Consider the following 17,898-nt stretch of genomic DNA (forward strand, 5'->3'; position numbering starts at 1 on the left):
CTTCTCCCGCGGCTCCTCGCGCCCGGCCTGGCGCGCGCCCCCTCCCGGGCCCAGCCCGCGCAGGCGCCGCGTCCCGCCTCGGCCGTCAGTCGGCCCGGCGCGCGCTGCGGGCAGCGGCCGGAGCGGCGGGAGCGGCGGGAGGAACCGGGTTTGGCGGCGGCAGTGGCGGCGGCGGCGGCGCTCGGAGACCGAGGATGCGGCGCCGTCTTTTGGAGCCCGGGGCTGCGGCCGCCGCCCGCGAATAGGAGGCGGCGCGCGGCGCGGGCGCTGCTCGGGGCGGGGGAGCGGGGGGGGGGGGCGGCGCGGCGAGGAGGCGGTGGCAGGAGCCCGCGCCCGGCCCGGCGCCCGCCCGCCCCGCGCTGCTCCGCGGCGCCTTTTCTGCACCCGCCGCTCGGCGGAGCGGGAGCCTCGGCCCCTCCGCGCCGCTGCCGCGAGCTGCCCCGCGTCCGGCCAGGCCCCCGCCTTAGGGATGGCAAACTTGCGCCCCGTGGCTGCCCCCGCCAGCGCCGGCCCCCGCTCCTGCTGCTGACGGCGCCCAGGTGAGTGCTCGGTCCCAGACCTCGACACGGCCCCGCACCGAGCCCTCCCGGCGCGGTCCCGAGTTTCCGCACCGGCCCGGACTCGGGGCGCTCCCCTAGCCCATCTCTGTTGAATCCTCCCCCTCCCGAACTGAGTTCTTTCTGCATCTACCCACTCCCATCTCTTTGGGAACTTCCAAGCCTGGGGCCGAGGCCCCTTTCATCTCTGGTGAGTTCCTTTTCCACCCCCTTCCCCTTACCCCATTTCTGCTAAAGCCCTCCCCCACAATCCTGACCCAGACCTTACCCTCATTGCTGTCTCGAGTCTCTTCCTGTCTTAGCCTGGATCCTGGCAGTGCGCCCCCCACCTTGATTAGAGCCCCTTTCTCCAACCTGCAGCTCGACTGTGTATTTCCCCTTAATCGCCCCTCCTCGTCTGGATGCCGGACCCTGCTCCTCCCCTCCACTTCATCTCTGCCCAGAGTCCTTCCTATGCCCATCCATGTCTGCCCATAGTTACTGCCTTTCCCCGCGCCAGTACCCCGACCATGCTTCCCTTCTTATTTCTGTCCCGATGCCTCCTCCCCCATATCTGCCTGGAGTCTCTCTATCCCTCGCCAATCTCTGCTGCAAGTCTCCTCCCCCTCAGCCTGGACTTGGGGCCGTGTCCCCCATGTCTGCTCCGAGCCCCCTCCTCTCCGGCCGGGATCTCGACTGGCCCTGCATCCCTGGCTCCCGTGTCCATCTTTGGTCGGAGTCTGTCCATCCCCCATCCTTCTCTTCCCACCCCTGGGGCATAGAGCCGGGCACCAAACGCACCCTCCCGCAGCCCCGGGGGCTGGCATGACGGGGCGGGGGCCGGGGGGGGGGTTGTAGGTTGTGAAGTTGGCGGCCACTCCCGCAGTCAGCTCGGTCCGAGGGAAGTCCTCTGCGCCGCGGACGGTGCAGAGCGGGCGAAGAAGGGTCTGGTGCCCGCGGGGGGAGGGGCTCCCGGGCCAGAGATACTGCCCGCCTGCCCGCCTCGCCAGCTGCCGGCCGGGCCCCTGGGCGTCCTCTGGCGCCCCCTGCCCGCAGCCCCGGACCCGCCGCCCCTTTTCCTCCCGCGGGTAACCCCAGGTTTCCGCAGCCGGAGCAGCAGCGGTGGCTGCGGGACTGGCGCTGGGAAGTCCCTGGGGAAGAGGAGGTTGGCGGGCGAGGCCGGATGCCCCCTCCTGCTAGCCGTGCGGGAACAGTTCTGGTTGTCAGACCCTATGCTCTGGGGGCGGGGTGGGGTGGGGTGGGGTGGAGGGCTCATCCCAGCAGGGATTCAGGAGCCCTTTGAGCTATCAGGGACAGACCAGCAGGATTGGCCCCTGGATTTGAGATGGTCTGGATGGGCTTGTTTGGGCTTGGGCAGGTGTCCCCAGGGAGCCTCTGTCTACCCCATGGCAGTCCCCACTAGGTGGTGGGTGGGGGCAAAGGTGGGCTCAGTCTGGTTTGGGCATGGCATAGGCGGGGGAGTCCACCTGGCCCTGGGACAGCGCAGGCACCTGGGGAGTGTCCCCCTTGCTGCCATAGGGGTCAATGTGGACTCTGGATGGGGTATGTCCTGATGGTGGTGGTGGGAGGCTTAAGGGAGGGTCTTCCCTGGACTGAGACTGACAGATTTCCCCCTCGTCTTCCCTTCTCTGCTCCCCTCTTCGGCTCCCCCTCTCCCCCATCACTCTTCAGAAAGGGAGAGGTCTAGCCTGGGGTGGTTGTGTACGTGGTAGGCATTTCTGTAACTCAAAATGAGGTCTCAGATGGTCTCTGCACTCTTCTCTCCCTCCCAACGCCCAGGTAATGGAGCTGAGTAAGTAGTTAGTAACTCAGCTTTTGGCCAGGTGACCTGGGTTCAAAAGCTGTGTGACCTAGGCAGGCTACATAACCTTTCTGAGCTTCATTTGGCCCTCTATAATATGGGTCAGTGATAAGTGCTTCATATAGTTGCTGGGAGAATGAAATTAGATTGTACAGAGTGTCTGGCACCTAGTAATGCTCAACAATGATTGGTTTATTGGGCTGTCTTCAAGGCCAAGGTCAGGCCCCTCTCCACACTACTCCTATTCCCAGAGGAGAAGTGCAGAACAGGTTCTAGTGACTTCACTCTAACCCCCAGGATAATAAAGCCAGAAACCACCCAGCTCCCAGAGTGGGTCCACGGAGCCTGTGACTGTCAGCCTCTCCCCTCCCTCACCCATCCTTCACCATCTGGGTGCTCTGGATCTGCTGGACTGCTCTGGGATCAGCTCTGGCCAGAGGGGCATCAGTGAAAGCCAGGCCAAGGTCTCTGAGGTCCTGGTTCAAGTAGGGGAGGTAAGATAAATGCAGGGAAGAAACCCAAGTCAAGGTCCCCAAAGGTAGGCTTGCCTGTTAGGGGGGCCCACGTGGGAAATCAGCACCAGAGGAGCACATGGTGCTCAGAGGAACCTCTTACCTCTCCCCAGGGGGTCAGACCGCCATCAGGAACTTTCCAGGACAGTTAGTGCTCCAGGTCAGAGTTAGGGGGCGACCGGGCCTGAGGGCCCCAAGAGTTTGAAGAAACCTGGCTTTGCCGGGAGTGGCTTGGTGAAGGGCGGGTAAGGGGGAGAGAGGCGGCTCGAATCCGTGGCGTTCTGCTGCAGGAAGTCCTCTGGGCAGTGTCGCTGGGCCTGGGTCCCACCGGGGAGTGGCAGCCTCCCAGCCTCCAGCCTGCCCGGGCAGCCCTGACATTGGGGAACAAAAGCTTTCGGTTCCTGTAGCAACGGCGGCTCCAGCTGCTGCAAAGTTCCGGGGAGGCGGGCGGAGGGCGGCTGAGTCACCGCCCCCTCCCCTCGCGGGCCCGCCCCCCGTCTCCCTCCCCCGCGGTGGGCGGGAGGGCCCCTCCCGGGACCGAAAGACCCCTGAGCTAGAGGAGGAGCGGCCTTCTGGGCCGGGTGGAGAAGGCGGGGCCGCACTCGGGGGAGCCCCCTCCCCTCGGTCCTGCCCACCAGCTCCAGAAGCTGGACGGAGGTGTGCGCCCTCCTGGGTACCAGAGCTCCCGGAGAGGGGTCTTGAGGACCCTGCCACCCGGCCAGTGCATGGGCACGGGACCCGAAGGCTCCGAGTGGGGGGTCCCCGCCCGCGTGGCGGCCTGGGCTCGGCCCCGCAGTGAGCGCCCGGGAGGCGGAGGGTGAGTGACGGGCCGGCGAATTGGAGCTGCCAGGTGGATAAACGCGACCGCGGTGCGCACCGCCGCGCCCCTTCCCCCCCCGCCGCCCCTCCCCCGCCCGCGGCCGGGGCTCCCGGCGCTCCGCCACCCAGCGCCGCTGCTCCCAGCCCACAGGGCGCAAGGGGCTCGATTCCGGGGATCCCGGAGACCCAGCCCTTGCCCTGAGGTGCCCCCCGTCCCCGCTCTTGTCCCTGCCAGCTGCTGCGAAAGCCTCCGATTCCCTCACTGGGGCCGAAGGGGAAGCCCGAGGCCGGGCGGGCCTGTGGGGTCTCAGTGTGCTTGGGCAGAGGGTGGGATTCTCAGGTCTGCGGGCGGGCGGGCGGCAGGCATGCGGGGGAGGTCCCGTGTCCACCCCACCCCACCCCCTCCCCGGCAGCTCACACATCTCAGCCCGCTGAAGTCCTGAGGGAGGAGGCCTTTTGATTATCCTCGCCATTAACCTCCTGACCCAGGAAGTTCTTCCTCAGAGCTGAGCTCCATACCTGTCCTCTCCAGCTCTTGGGCACGTTTGTGATCTTACTGGGCTTGGAGGTGGCAAAGCCATTTCCGTGGTTCAGCCCAAAGCGCCCTTCCCAGAGATAGCGATGGACCTCAGCAGGGAAGCAGGGAGAGTCTGTGAGGTTCCCAGGCGGAGGGGAGAAGGCGAAGGGACCGTGTGAGTGCTCTGCCTGGGCCAGGCTCTGTGCCGGGAACTCACTGGGAGGTTGAATGAGAAGGTGGTCTCCATTCCACAGAGGGGGAAACTGAGGCTCAGGGAGGGGGGATCATGGCTAATAGCCACCTGCGCAGCCTGTGAGGTAAGGATCCTTCCAGGTCCCCTCCCAGGAGAGGCTCTCTCTGACTTAGCTTGGAATTGTGCTGTTTGCCTTATTTTATGGATGGAGAAGGATATTAAAATAAAGGGCCCCAGAGGTCTTATGTCACCACAGGAACCACGAGGGTCATACAGATGCAGCGTGAAATTCCAGAATTGGTGTGAAGGGGGTGTCTGAAGGAGACTGATTGGAGGAGGGGGCTTGGGCAGGGTTTCGAGGTGGCTGGGTTGTGCAGAAGCCAGGCTGTGTCTCTGAGGGTCTGGACCTAACACTTCTTGATGGGTCGGGGCTGTGGAGGGAGCAGCTGAGGACCAGGAGGTGGGATTGCGGGGGGAGGTCTGAGTCCCCAGCTTCAAGAACAAACAAAGGAAGGAGCAGCAAGTCAGATCCTGCCTGACACTTAGCTGGCATGTGCTAAGCCTCAAACAGCCAGCTACCTGTGTGTGTGTTCACACGAGAGAGTACATTTGCCTCTCTGTACAAGTGTACAAGTGGCCGGCTCTTTACACCTTGTACATGTGAGTGCCTGTACCCTGGTGTGCGTATGAATTCACGCATCTGTGGCTTCACTGATCTGTGTGCGTATGTGTCTGTTCACATGTAGAATGCCTGGGAACACCTGTCTTTTCATGTGTCTGTGCATACGTGCTTTTGTGTGCATGTCTGCACGGCACGGCAGTGTTCCAGCTTCTGTGTGTGTGTGTGTGTGTGTGTGTAGATTCCGCACCCTGCTCTAAGTGGGGGAGGTGAGGCCAGTTATAATGAGCCCCCACCTCCCCTCTGCTGAGCTGCAGCTATGGCCTGAATTTTGCAGCCTGCTTAAAAATAATTGGGGGCAGCGGGGGGATTGGATGTCACTCATTATCAGCTCCCGGCTTCGCTGGTGCTGCAGCAGGCTGGGCGGGCTGGAGAGTTTGGGACACGCATGATGTGGGGCAGGGAAGGCCAGGGCTCTTGTGTCCCTTTTTCAGTTCTGGCGGGAGAAGTGGAGACACAGCCTGTTCTGACATCTGCCCAGTAACTCCACGTGGGTCTTTGGAGGAGGCTGGGGTGCTCTCCAGGAAATGAGCCTGCCTTGAGCTTGTCCCCCTATGCCCCCTTTATCCCATGGCTGGGGAGGGGCAATTGCGGGATCTGGGGCAGTGAGAAGTTCCACGGATGCTGCGCAGGGATTGGAATTCTGGGGTTCTAATTCCTGCCCTCCCCCCCCCCTCCAGTCACTGTTGAGGCTCCTAAAGAGCCAAGGGGAAATCTGTGCCTGGGGAGCCTCTGGGTCTTGGGAACATCTGGCCACATCTGTGAATTATCCTGTTTGTGACTCAGTTCCCAGGGCTAATGGCTTGTCCATCAGGCCTGAAGCCTGGGCAAGGCAGGGGACGCGGAGCAAGAGGCTATTGGTGGATGAGAGGGAACCCCGGGCTGGGGCTTCGGGTCCCGGCTTCCAGTCCCAGCTGGATCACTCTTGTGTGATCTTGAGCAGGTCGCCTCCCCTTTTGGAGCCTCATCTTTTCTCCTCTAATGTGGAGCAACCAGGCTCTAGGGGCCCATCCAGTGCTGTGAGCTATGCTGCCGGCACGGAGGAGGGAGGCAATGGGGATCACCTCGGGCGCAGGGCTGGAAGCAGGACGGAGCCAGCCCAGGTGCCAGGCTCTGTTTTCTGGACAGCTAGGGTGGAGGCTGTGCAGGCTGTGGGTAGTGGCTCTGGCCTGGCCCGGTGGGTGGGAGGGTACCTGCAGGTGCCCTGCCCGCTAGGTTTTGTCCACTCGGGCCTGACCGCCCTGCGCGTCTGTCACGGTATGGCCTGAGCCCTGGTTGCCTGCCCACACCTGGAGCACATGCTGGGGGTTCGGCTCAGTGCAGCACTTGGCAGGGAGGGAGAAATCAGTGAACCCCGGTCTCCACTCCTAGGAGCTTGAAGACTCCTGAGATGAATGAGCTAGCTCGGGGGAGACAACAGGGGATAGAGGTGCTGACTGGGGCTATGGACTTGCAGGCAGGGGCTGCGGGAGCTGCGAGCTGGGCGATAGCTTGGTGGCCTTACTGGGGTAGCGGCCCTGAGCCAGGCCTTGGACGATAACCCCATGGCAGGAAGGGAAGAGGGGTTAAGGGAAATACTGCACCCATTTTGCAGGTGCCTCGCCCTGTTGTTTCCACCAGGAAATCCACCACAGCGGTACTCATGACATTCACACTTGCGATGCCCCCCAGGGGCATGGCTCAGGTTGTGCGCAGCCCCTGGCACACCGGTCGTAACTCCTCCCCTTTCTCGCCCACTCAGTAAAAGCAGGCGAGTGAGAATGACATTGTTCCGGGAATAACCTTGAATTGCTCTGATTTATAAAAAAGCAAATCGTTGTCAAACATTGCTCCTTTGACAATTACCGCTGGATTACGCGTGACACGCCTCACAGCTGATCACGATACACTGCGACTGAGAGCAAGGGTTCTGGAGAATTCCAGTTGGGTGGTGGGGATGGGGCTAGATCCAAGTGTCAGGCCGGGTGCCTTTGGCTGGTGGGACTGACCGAGGAATCACAGGGTGACAGAGACAACAACGGATGTTTCTTAAGGGCTTCCAGAGTCAGGCACTCTCCCACGTGCCTACATTTTACAGGTAAGGGGACTGAGGCTCTAAGCAGTCGAGTCCCCTGTCTAAGATCACACAGATGGAGGTGGGTGACTTCAAAGTCTTCCCCGAGAGGCCCACCCCCGGCAGCGAGGAGGCCGCGGGAGACTGAGAGCTCATGCTGGTAGTGCCTGGGACCGCTGACCGCCGTCTCTCTCCACAGGGCAAGGGACATAGGATGACCCCAGCCTGTCCCCTCTTACTATCTGTGATTCTGTCCCTGCGCCTGGCCGCCGCCTTCGACCCCGCCCCCAGCGCCTGCTCCGCCCTGGCCTCGGGCGTGCTCTACGGGGCCTTCTCACTGCAGGACCTCTTTCCCACCATCGCCTCGGGCTGCTCCTGGACCCTGGAGAACCCTGACCCCACCAAGTACTCCCTCTACCTGCGCTTCAACCGCCAGGAGCAGGTGTGCACTCACTTTGCCCCCCGTCTGCTGCCCCTGGACCACTACCTGGTCAACTTTACCTGCCTGCGGCCTAGCCCAGAGGAGGCGGTGGCCGGGGCGGAGGCAGAGGCGGGGTGGCCAGAGGAGGAGGAGGAGGCTGCAGCGGGGCTGGAACTGTGCAGCGGCTCGGGCCCCTTTACCTTCCTGCACTTCGACAAGAACTTCGTGCAGCTGTGCCTGTCGGCAGAGCCCTCGGAGGCCCCGCGCCTGCTGGCGCCTGCCGCCCTGGCCTTCCGCTTCGTTGAGGTCTTGCTCATCAACAACAACAACTCCAGCCAGTTCACCTGTGGCGTGCTCTGCCGCTGGAGTGAGGAGTGCGGCCGTGCCGCCGGCCGGGCCTGTGGCTTCGCCCAGCCGGGCTGCAGCTGCCCCGGGGAGTCAGGGGCTGGTCCCGCCACCACCACCACGCCTCCAGGCCCTCCGGCTGCCCACACTCTGTCCAATGCCCTGGTGCCCGGGGGCCCGGCCCCACCCGCTGAGGCCGATTTGCATTCAGGGAGCAGCAATGACCTGTTCACGACCGAGATGAGATATGGTGAGTCTGAGCAGGGCCCTGGTGGGGTTGGGTGTGCCCAGGGGGCCCTCTGGGGCCCGTCTTGGCAGATCCCCAGGCCATTCGTATGGTCCTTCACCCGTGTCCCCTCTGTGTCTGTCCTTGTCCCGATGTTGGGGTTCCCTGAAATGGATTTGGGTTAAACCTCACTCTCGAAGAGTTTGCAGTCTAGGTGGGTGAATGGGGGGGCAGAGATCGGCCAATGCGGTGTGGTGAACCCAGGGAGAGGACTCCCCACACTGGGCAATCAGGAAGGCTTCCTGAAGGAAGTGATACAGGAGCAGAGATCTGAAGGACAAGTGGAAGCCAGCGAAGCCAAAGAAGCGGGGAAGGCATTCCGGGCAGAGGGAGCAGTGCGAACAAAGGCCCCAAGCTGGGAGTGACCGTGGCAGGTCCTGGCACTGCAAGTTGACAAGTTTGCCTGGAGGCTGGAGAGTAGGCAGGGAGCAGGGATGTGTTCCTGTCCTCACAGGTCAGTGATTTTTGGCAGTGGCCCCAGGGTCAGGGCAGAGGGCGGTGCCCAGGTGAAGAGGCCTGGGCTTCAAGGCTGCCTTGGAGGGCTGGGCTGGCTCAGCTCCCAGCATCCCCTCTCTCCCCCTCTGGGCCCATGTCTTCTGGGACCGAGGCTGCCAGCAGCTAGAGCTTCCTGCTGACTGGGCAAAAGCTCTGCGAGCCCTGAGTCCTACATGCTCTTGCTCCCACCCCAGTTCCCTCACCACAGCCACCTTCTGCCGGCCCTCCTTCCTGCAGCTTCAAGGCCCCTAGCCCCTCATCTGGATCTCATGTGCCTGCCGCACAGTGCCGGGCCCGAGACTGGCCAGGGGGCCTGGCAGGGAGTGGGTGGGGGGAGGCAGATCTGGGTTCCGGTCCCCAGCTCTGGTACTAAAAGGGAGTTCCCTTCCCTCTCCGGGCCTCGGATTCCCCATTTGGGGTAACAGGTCCTGGCCTACCATCATGAGGATGTCATGCAGGGCTGGAAGTCAGAAGAGGCATCTAGGTCTGCCTGAGAGTATTTACAGGGAGGCAAGGGGTCTTGTGTGAGGGCCACTAGGCGTGTTGGAGTATGACCTGTCCCCGCCCCTGCTTTGGAGGCCAGAGCCCTGGAGTTGGGCACTGCCTTTGACTGTTCCCTTCAGCGGATCCCATTTTTTGGCATCAGTTTCTTCATCTGTAAAACGGGGAGATATCTCTGAATTAATTAGAGGGGCTAGTTATCATGACAGCAGCCTCTCCCAATGCAGTGTGGAGGGGGCTTTCAGTCTCCCCCAGGAGACATCTGGCACCATGCCTGTCCATGGCGAGTGCCCAGTGGCCTTGCTCTGGCCTCTCCCCCTGGCTAGCTTGGCCTTTAACATTGGTCGATGAAGCCGTCCGAGTGACAGCAGGCCGTGGGCAGGTTATGGGCCTTGGAGGCCGGCCTGGGATTTAGTGCCTGCAGGAAGAAATTGAATTTTGCTTCTTTGTCGAACATCGGCGGAGAGCGCCAGGCGTATATCAGGAGGTTTATGGTTCTTCCTGCCTGGTGGTCACTGCCTATCACTCTGTGGGGGCCTCCCCCATCGTGCTCAGCAGAGGGCAGCCTCTTTTGTCTGGCTTTCCCTGTGGTCCCTTGGCCCAGTGGTCCGCAGTGGATGGAGCAATGCTTTACCCTCATGGGCGGGCACATCTGGGCAGGCTGCCATGTGGAGCACAGAGCCAGGAGCAGCCAGCTGGGCTTGGTGGAAGCCGGAAGCAGGAGTTGGTTGGTAGTTGGGGTGTCTTTGGGGGTCAGGGAGGGCTAGTGATGGGAAGGCCACCATGGTCCCCATCATCATCACAGCCTCTGCAGGGGCCTCTGAGACTGGGGATGGGTGGAGATTGGATGCTGCCTGTCCCTGGGCATGAGGCCTGGTATCATCTCTGAGCAGGGAGCCCTAGGCTCCCAGCTGTTCCATGCCTGACCTCAGCTCACGCCCCTTGTCCTGCTTGGCCTGTTTTCAGGCTGTTCGTGGGGGTTGCCTGCAGGGAGGGCCCTTATGGGGAGTTGCAGGGGGTGAGGTGACATTGTCTTCCTAAGTGGGCTTGCACAGCACCCTGCTGCCCAGACTTCCTTCCTCTCCCCTGGCAGGCAAGAGACTTTTCCTCTCTGCCATCTCCTCCCTTCTGCCCAATCTCTTAGGGGCAAGAGACAATGGACATAGGGCTCAGTTCGTTCCATGTGTCAGGGGACGTCTGAGGGCCAGGGCATCATCAGGGCTCAGGGCACTTTGTGCCTGGTGGCAGCGCCGCCCCCGGCCCACCGGGCCGGCTGGACACAGGTACCAGCCACGGGAGAACCGGCTCACACATGGAACTGCCAGATGGAGGACAAGATTGGTGGTGAGCAGGAAGAGGAGGACCCTTGTCCCAGCCCCTCTGCTAGGTACTGCAGCAGGGGAGTTGTGCTCCCCTTCCCTGGGACACCCGGAGTAGAGTCAGTGGCCTGGCCAGGTGGAGTGGGGCTGGGTTGCTACTGGGAGAGCCATGAGGCCGGGAGCTGGTGGGCCACGCCGGAGTGCAGTTTGACAAGAGGGCCCGGGCGCCTGTTAATTTCACGCAAACTGCCTTTGATAGATCTCTTGTTATTTTTGGTGAGTTGAGCCATAAATTTGTGCCATCTTGCTGCCGCAATCTGTTAAGTGGGGAGAGAGGAAGAAAGGGAAGGCAGGCAGGAAGGAGCTTGGTGGATGCCGGCTGAGGCCGGGGCGGGAATCGGGGGGAAGAGGTAGAGCTGTCACCCTGCAGTTCCTGCCCACAGACCCTGAGACCTGATGAGGCCCTGGCCAGGGGTGTTGGCTGTGCCGAGTGATACCTGGGAGAAGGGGTCTTTTGCTCTGGCAGCCCTCCCCCTCCTCTCTCACACGCCCTGCCCTCCCCAGAGCCACTGTCCCATCCCTGGCCAGTTGCTGCTCACCCACCTCCCCATCATCCAGGCTCCATTCCTGAGGCAAGAGTTCAAATCCCCACTCTGCCACTGCTGCTGGGTGACTTGGACAAGGGGGCTGCCCCTGGGGGCCTCAGGACCTCCCATCATCTGTGCATCACTTCCCTGATCCAACCACCAGACTCCCCATCATGGCCCAGACTCTTGAGCCTGGCCTTTCAGCCCCACCCCAGACCCTGCTGCCCCCTGCTATTCAGCCTTCACTCCAAATCTGTCCTGCCCTTGACTGGGGCTCCTCACTGGCTCCCCGAACCCCTGCTTTCTGGACTCCCTGCCTTTGCTTGGGATATTTCCCTCACCTGGAATGCCCTTTGCCCTTGGTTATCCAGATCTTCCCCATTCTTCCCAGCGCTGTTCAAGCCCTGTTTCCTCTGGGAAGCTACTTCTACCTGCCCAACCCAATCCTCGATTGGTCCTTCTCCTCCCAGCGCTCAGGCCCTGCTGTCCGCTTCTGGCCAGCCTCATCTGGTGGCAGGAAGTGCAGCCTTACCTGCTTGTTTGGGGCTCAGACACTGGGGAGGCCGGGCCTCTCTCAGGGCGGGAGCAGGAGGGCAGGGAGACCTAGCAAGGCTGTACATTTCCTAGAAGGACCTTCCAGCCCCAATCTGTGCTGCTGGAGCTCTGTGTGCTCCGTCACAGGATGGGGAGGGGGGCCCAGATTCCTGAGACATCGCAGCAGGGGCCCAGTCGCAGCCCATCCATCACGCACATCTTCATGTCTCTATCAGGGTGGAGTTTGTGCCAGGCCTTGGGTCGGCTCTGAGTGAATGAGATCCGAGGTGAACCAGACACACCTCCTGCCCTCTGATGGGGGAGCGTGACCACTAGTGTACGGCTTTCAAGGTCAAGGCCACAGGCCGAAGTCGCCCAGCCCTGGGTTCAGTTCCCAACCCCACTACTGACTAGCTGTGTGACTGTGGGCAAGTTTCTTCACCTCCATTTTATCACCTGTAAAATGGGGCTAGTAGAGCTATTCACAGAGTAATTAAGCAAGAGACTGTGGGTCAGTGCTTAGCACAGTCCCTGGCACATGGTTAATCCCTAATAAATCACTGCATGTTGTCCTAATTTAGTGCAGTAGGTATGATGTACATGGGCTAGATGTCAAGGGAGCAGGAAGAGTGAGGGATTCAACCACAAAGGGGTGGGAAGGCTGTCTAAAGGAGGTGATTCTGAGTTGAGTTTTGAGGAGTGAATAGGAGTTCACTGGCCCGTGAAATATTTTTTAATTGAATTGCTTTAAAAATTTAATATATTAGGAAGAAATTTCACATCATAAATGGGAAAGGAGTATCACTTATTTGAAGTAGAGGATAACAGAAGAGACAACCATAGTGAAAACAAAGTGACAGTAGTAAATTCTCATTAGCTGCTCGTCTCTCCTCTCGATTTGTTAGAAAGAGAAATGAGCATGTGCTGGGGACATGTTGAAGGCTCGGACTGCACAGAAACTTTATCTTTTTTTTTTTAAGATTTTATTTATTTATTTGACAGAGAGAGAGACAGCTAGAGAGGGAACACAAGTGGGGGAGTGGGAGAGGAAGAAACAGGCTCCTGGCTGAGCAGGGAGCCCAATGCGGGGCTCGATCCCAGGACCCCGGGATCATGACCTGAGCCAAAGGCAGACGCTTAATGACTGAACCACCCAGTCGCCCCCAGAGACTTTATCTTGTGTGCATTTGGAAGGATTAAAAGTAAAGCAGCCGTATAATTTATCATCTAAACTGGGACATTTGTGAGGTTTTAAAGCAGGGGAAGGGGTCCTATTACTTGCATCAGGGCAGGCACAAACTAGACCACTGCAGGCAGATAGATTGGCAGGAAGTCACCCTAATTAAAAAAGAGACCTGGAAGGGGGAACTACCTCAGTCCATGATCCAGGGTTGTTTAATGGCATGTTTGTGAGCCACCCCAAGTCATTTCCTACCGCATGCTTTGGGCAACCCTGCAGGAGGGAGCAGCCCATGCAAGGACATGGAATTGTGAGCGTGTCGGTACAGGGAGGTCTAGTGGACTGGCGTTACTGGGCAGTAGCCCCAGTGGTGGGAGATGGGGTCAAGGCTCTGGGACCCTGCTACCATTGGCCGAGGGCCTTAAGGCAGGAAGAAGTTGGGTGTCGTGGGGGAGGCCAGATGAGGTCGGATGAGTCAGGTGAGGTCCCTGCTCTCCAGGAGCTCCTGGCTACGTGGGGGAGGTGGCAGGGCCCCAGCTCACTCTGTTGGGAGGCTGGGTAGATAGGCCAGCAGCTTGGGGGAGGAAGTCTTCAGCGGGGAACTGGCATTTTGGCTGGGCATCTGCTCTCATGGGGATACCCAGTTGCATTGGACTGCAGAGGTAGAGCTTGGGGTTTTCAAAGCCATCTCTCGGTACCCTCTCCCCGTGGGGTTCTGAGGCACTGCTGGGGGTGGGAAGCCATGGAGAGACATGACAGAGCCCTGTTTCAAGGGGATCTGTTGGTGCCTACTCAGGGCCCTGGGGCCAGCCTCAGGGAGGATGTAGAGAGCCCTGGGAGGGAGGACTGCTTTGTAAATCGCACTGCTCTCCCCGTGGAAGTGATGATTATTGTGGTTATTTTTAACACATTCATGACAAAGGAGGCTGAGGGGGCTGCACTGTGTGGGGTTTGGGGGCAGGGTCTGCAGAGCATGGTGTAGCAGGTGTCTGTAGTCTGCTCAAATGGCAGAGAGCCTGAGCCCACCCTATCTGCCAGTGCCGGGGGGGTGGGGCGTGGAACAAGAGTGGCTCCTGTATGACTGGGGTAGGGGTACGCTCAGGGATATCTGGCCTGTGTTTGCTGAATGCCTGTCTTCTGTCTAGCTGTTTGGAGCTAAGCCCTCTGTGCAAGAGGAGCGAGGGAGATTGAGACCCTCCCATAGTGGCCACAAGAGGGACGAGCCCAGAATACTCACAGCTGCAGAGAGCAGCAGCCTAGGGTCTCAGCCACAGAAGGGACCAGCATAGCCAAACTCCTGTGTGGTCAGCCTAGGAAGGCTTCCTGGAGGAGGCAACATTTAACATGTAGAAGATTTTGGCAGATTGAGGTGGAGGAGGGGCATTCCAAGGGGAGGAGACACCAATTGCAGAGAGGAAAGCATGTAGATAACAAGAAGGAGGTGGCATTCCCTTTCCATGGAGAGCTTATTGTATTTGGACAGTCCATATCTCTTGTTTCATTTAATTCTGAACCTGTGGTAGGGTGTATCATTTCTATTTTCAGTTGGAGATGTTTAAGCTCAGAGAGGTGAGGCCACTTGCCCAAGGGCACACAGCAAGACTGGTGGAATTGGGAATCAAATCTGCATCTGTCTGGCTCTTAAAGCTACGTCCTTCTCACTGGCCTACATGACCTTGCAGTGTGCTTGGCTGCCTGGTGGGGAGAGGAAAACAGGACTGCACAGGTCAGCAGGGGCCAGCGCATGCCGGGCTCTGAGGTTTACACTGGTAGCTATGGGGAGCCGCCAAAGGTTCCTCAGCAGGGGAGGGGGAGTGTGTGTGGTTTGAGCTGGGCTCTCAGAGGATCACTTCGGAGGCTACAGAAGAGAATCAGGCTCTCCGGTGGGGAGTGGGGAGTGGATATGCAAAGAAACGATTAGAAGGTGGTGTTAGAACAGGATAACAGCAGGTGTGAGGGGCTTGGGGGGGGATGGCGAGCAGGTGGGCGGAAATGACTCGAGGTCCCGTGGAATTAAGAAAGGCGTCTCTGAGGAGGTCCAAGTTGGACTGCATTTGTTAGAGCCGCGCAGTTCAGTAGGAAGAGCGTGGCCTCCGGAGGAGTCAGGCAGGCCTGGGTTCGAATGTCACTCAGCCTCTCTCGGGCATGCGACCTCGGAGCCGCTGTCCTCATTAGTAACATGGGAGAGCCCATCCTCATGAGGATGAGATGAGGCGAGGTAGGGTGCACGGTGACTGGCAAGTAGGGCTTGTGTAGTAAATGTTACCTTATTCAAAACAAAACAGAACAGTTAGGAGGTCGGCAGGGCTTGAGCAGGGAAGCGGGTTCCAGGCAGTAGGTCTGTCCCGCCCAGGGCGGGCTCCCAGGTGAAAAAGGCGATAGATTGCAGGACTGTGAGCATCCGAGCCCTGGATCCTCCAAGCTCGTGCTGCTCCCTGGACAAGACACTTGGAAGTTCTGGGGGTGCCCACACCCCCTCCAGAACCTCGTCTTGTCCTGTTGGCTCAGCTGCCTCTTAGACTCCCCCAGTGGTGGGCCCTGAGCCAGCTGGGGCCTGCACATGCTATATGCTGAATAAACGTGGTTTCAGTGGGTAACTACTCTGGTCTTACCTATGTTCCTCTCCTTCAGGCAGAACTGCCTTTCATCTGTGGGGGACATGAATTGCTGGCTTACCTTCTGAGGGAAGTGGGGTGGGAATGGAAGGGGGGGCGGTCAGTGTTGGCCCCGTGGCCTTGGGCTTGTCCCCACGCCCCATCTCTGGTCCAGCCCAGGAGGCCTGGAGAGGGACTCAAGAGCTGGGCCTGGGACACGTTCTGATTTTCAAATCGGATGGATTCTAGAAACCACTGACATCACCTCTGGTTCCGTCTTGGGGCTGGCCAGCAAAGGGTTGGTGCACAGTTTGTAGAGGCCGTGGAGACCACGGGAAGAGGCGGGGGTCCGCGGCGAGCAGGTCAGACGGCTCTCATCACATCCGGGTTTGCTGGCCCTCCTGGATGCCAGGCTGACGGCTGGGGGTTGCCACAGACACAGTGAGGGTCTAGACGCAGGCAGGAGCTAGATGAAAGGATTCTCAGCTGGATTTGTGATAGGTTGGGCAGCGTCTGCAGAATGTTTACTAGGACATGGGTGTCAGGATGGGGCCTGGTCTAGGTGGAGGACTGCTGGGCGGAGCTGATCCTCAAGATTTCCAAGGGACCATTTCCGGTGACCCCCATGGGGGGGGGAAGCTAGGAGCGGCGTGTTAGTTGGCGTTTATTGGTATGCCTCTGGACCGGATCCAGGGCCAGTGTTCAGTGTGCTCAGGGAGATGGCTTCCACGGCCTTCTTGCAAAGGGCCCACGAGCCCAGGGAGGTTCAGACGGTCAGAAGGTGGAATCCTCTGTGGCGACAGGGCGCACAGAGGAGGGGACAGCTGACTCTGCCTGGGGGGTGGAGGATGAGGAAGACTTCATAAATGAGAAGCCACGTGAGCTGGATTTTGAAAATCAGGTAGAAGTTCTTGAGGTGGAAAAGGTGGGAAACAAGCAGGTAGAGATTTGAGAAGAAATGGTGGTCCCATTTTGGACGGGCTGACTTTGAGGGCCCCTCATCAGGAGACCTGTTCAGAAGGCAGGAGGCTACACAGGAGCGAAGCCCAGCATGGGGGTGCTGTGGGTAATGCTTCGGGAGCAGCCATTCAGAGGGGCTGAATTAAACCTGGGGGTAGGGGGGACAGGGGGGCGGTGCAGTGGAAACCTGACAAAGCATAGCTGCCCGATGTGGGAAGACAGAGCAGTCAAGGAGACTGGAATGGAGGAGCCAGACAGGTAGGAGGAAACCAGGAGAGTCGGGGAGAGGAGCACTTCAAGGCAGGAAGAGTCAACAGGACCCCGTGCTGCTGAGGGGTCAAGTGGGACGAAGCTGCAAGCGGCCATAGGATTTAGCAATAAGGAGGGCGCTGATGACTTTGTCAAGAACAGTTTCAGCAGAAAGATGTGGTCAGAAGCCAGACTGCAGTGGATTACCAGGCGAGGTGACATTTGAGCCAGGATGTGAGTGGCAGGTGAGAAACTAGATGCCAGCTGTGGAACACTTATTGATGGGAAGGAGGAGCCGGGGGGACAGTAGCCGGGGGAGGAAGGAGGGCTCCCCCCAGAATGGAGGTCCATTCTTGGGTGGCCATGGGAAGACCATGCTGACCAAATGCTGAGCCAGAGGGTAATGGGTGGAGCCCTCCTAGAAGGTGGGAGGGGGAGACGCAGGGCCAGGGTGGGCAGGTGGGTGCGGGGGGGGCTGGCCTTTGTAAGAGGGACTGCAGGGAATTTGGGAGTTGGATGTCTGGGGCAAGAAGTCAGGGGCGAGGGTTGCGGGGCCTCCTATGTCACAGCGTTTGCTTTCTCTGTAAAGGAGCTCCTTGCAGAGAGCGAGGGAGCAGAGATGAGCTCAAGGAGAGAGGTCAAGGTCTGGCACAGAGAAGGTGGGGAATGGGGAAGGCGGGGAGCCAGGGAGTGCTGCTGAGAAGCCCCAGGCGCCCAGCGGATATGCAGCCCTGAATCTGTCCTGGTGCCAGTTGGCACAGCTGTGGATTTCTTCAGCAGCCTGGGGGTGGGCGTGGAGAAGGCGGCTTGTCACAAGGCTCCAGGGCTGGGGACTGGCTGAGCGGGTGTGGTGGAAGGGCTGGGTGAAGGGATTCAGGAATGGGCAAGCTTGGCATGAGCACCTTTTCTGTGGTCCTGCTGGAGGCAGGGCCCAAAGTGAGGCCAGGAGGGGTTGCAGATGCCATTTGAAGGGAGGAGGCCCCGGGGAGGGGGCTGAAGGGTGGCAAGTGAGGGTGCAGAAGAGGTGCAGGTTGTGAGGGGAGGGGGAGGTGGTAAAAATAAGCCAGATGGGTCCTGCCTTCTGGAGCATTCACCACATGCCAAGCATGGTGCCAAGGGCTTCATGGCCCCCCTCTCAGGGAGTCCTCAAGTCAGCCCTCAAGGGAGGGGGTATTCCGAGTACTGTTCTACAGAGGGGAAAACAGAGAGGCAAACACTTGCCCAAGGTCACACAGCTGATCACTGTCCGTGACCCAGTTGGGACATGGGGCACAACTCCAGTTGTCCTGAGCTGGT

The 17,898-nt window shown here is 59.9% G+C and overlaps 1 protein-coding gene across 1 annotated transcript in view; it reads left to right on the forward strand.

Annotated features, from left to right (window-relative positions):
• Positions 1–7,286: 7,286 nt before the first annotated feature.
• ADGRB2 (adhesion G protein-coupled receptor B2) overlaps positions 7,287–17,898 on the forward strand; it is a 29,417-nt gene continuing 18,805 nt past the window's right edge. Inside the window, exon 1 of the mRNA XM_035019240.1 lies at positions 7,287–8,147. Within this exon, the coding sequence (XP_034875131.1) occupies positions 7,346–8,147 (802 nt within the window). The 5' untranslated portion in view covers positions 7,287–7,345. The remainder of the gene's footprint in view (positions 8,148–17,898) is intronic.

The sequence above is a fragment of the Mirounga leonina genome, unplaced genomic scaffold (assembly GCF_011800145.1).
Source record: "Mirounga leonina isolate KUSES-001 unplaced genomic scaffold, KU_Mleo_1.0 Mir_173, whole genome shotgun sequence".
In the NCBI taxonomy this organism is placed as follows: domain Eukaryota; kingdom Metazoa; phylum Chordata; class Mammalia; order Carnivora; family Phocidae; genus Mirounga; species Mirounga leonina.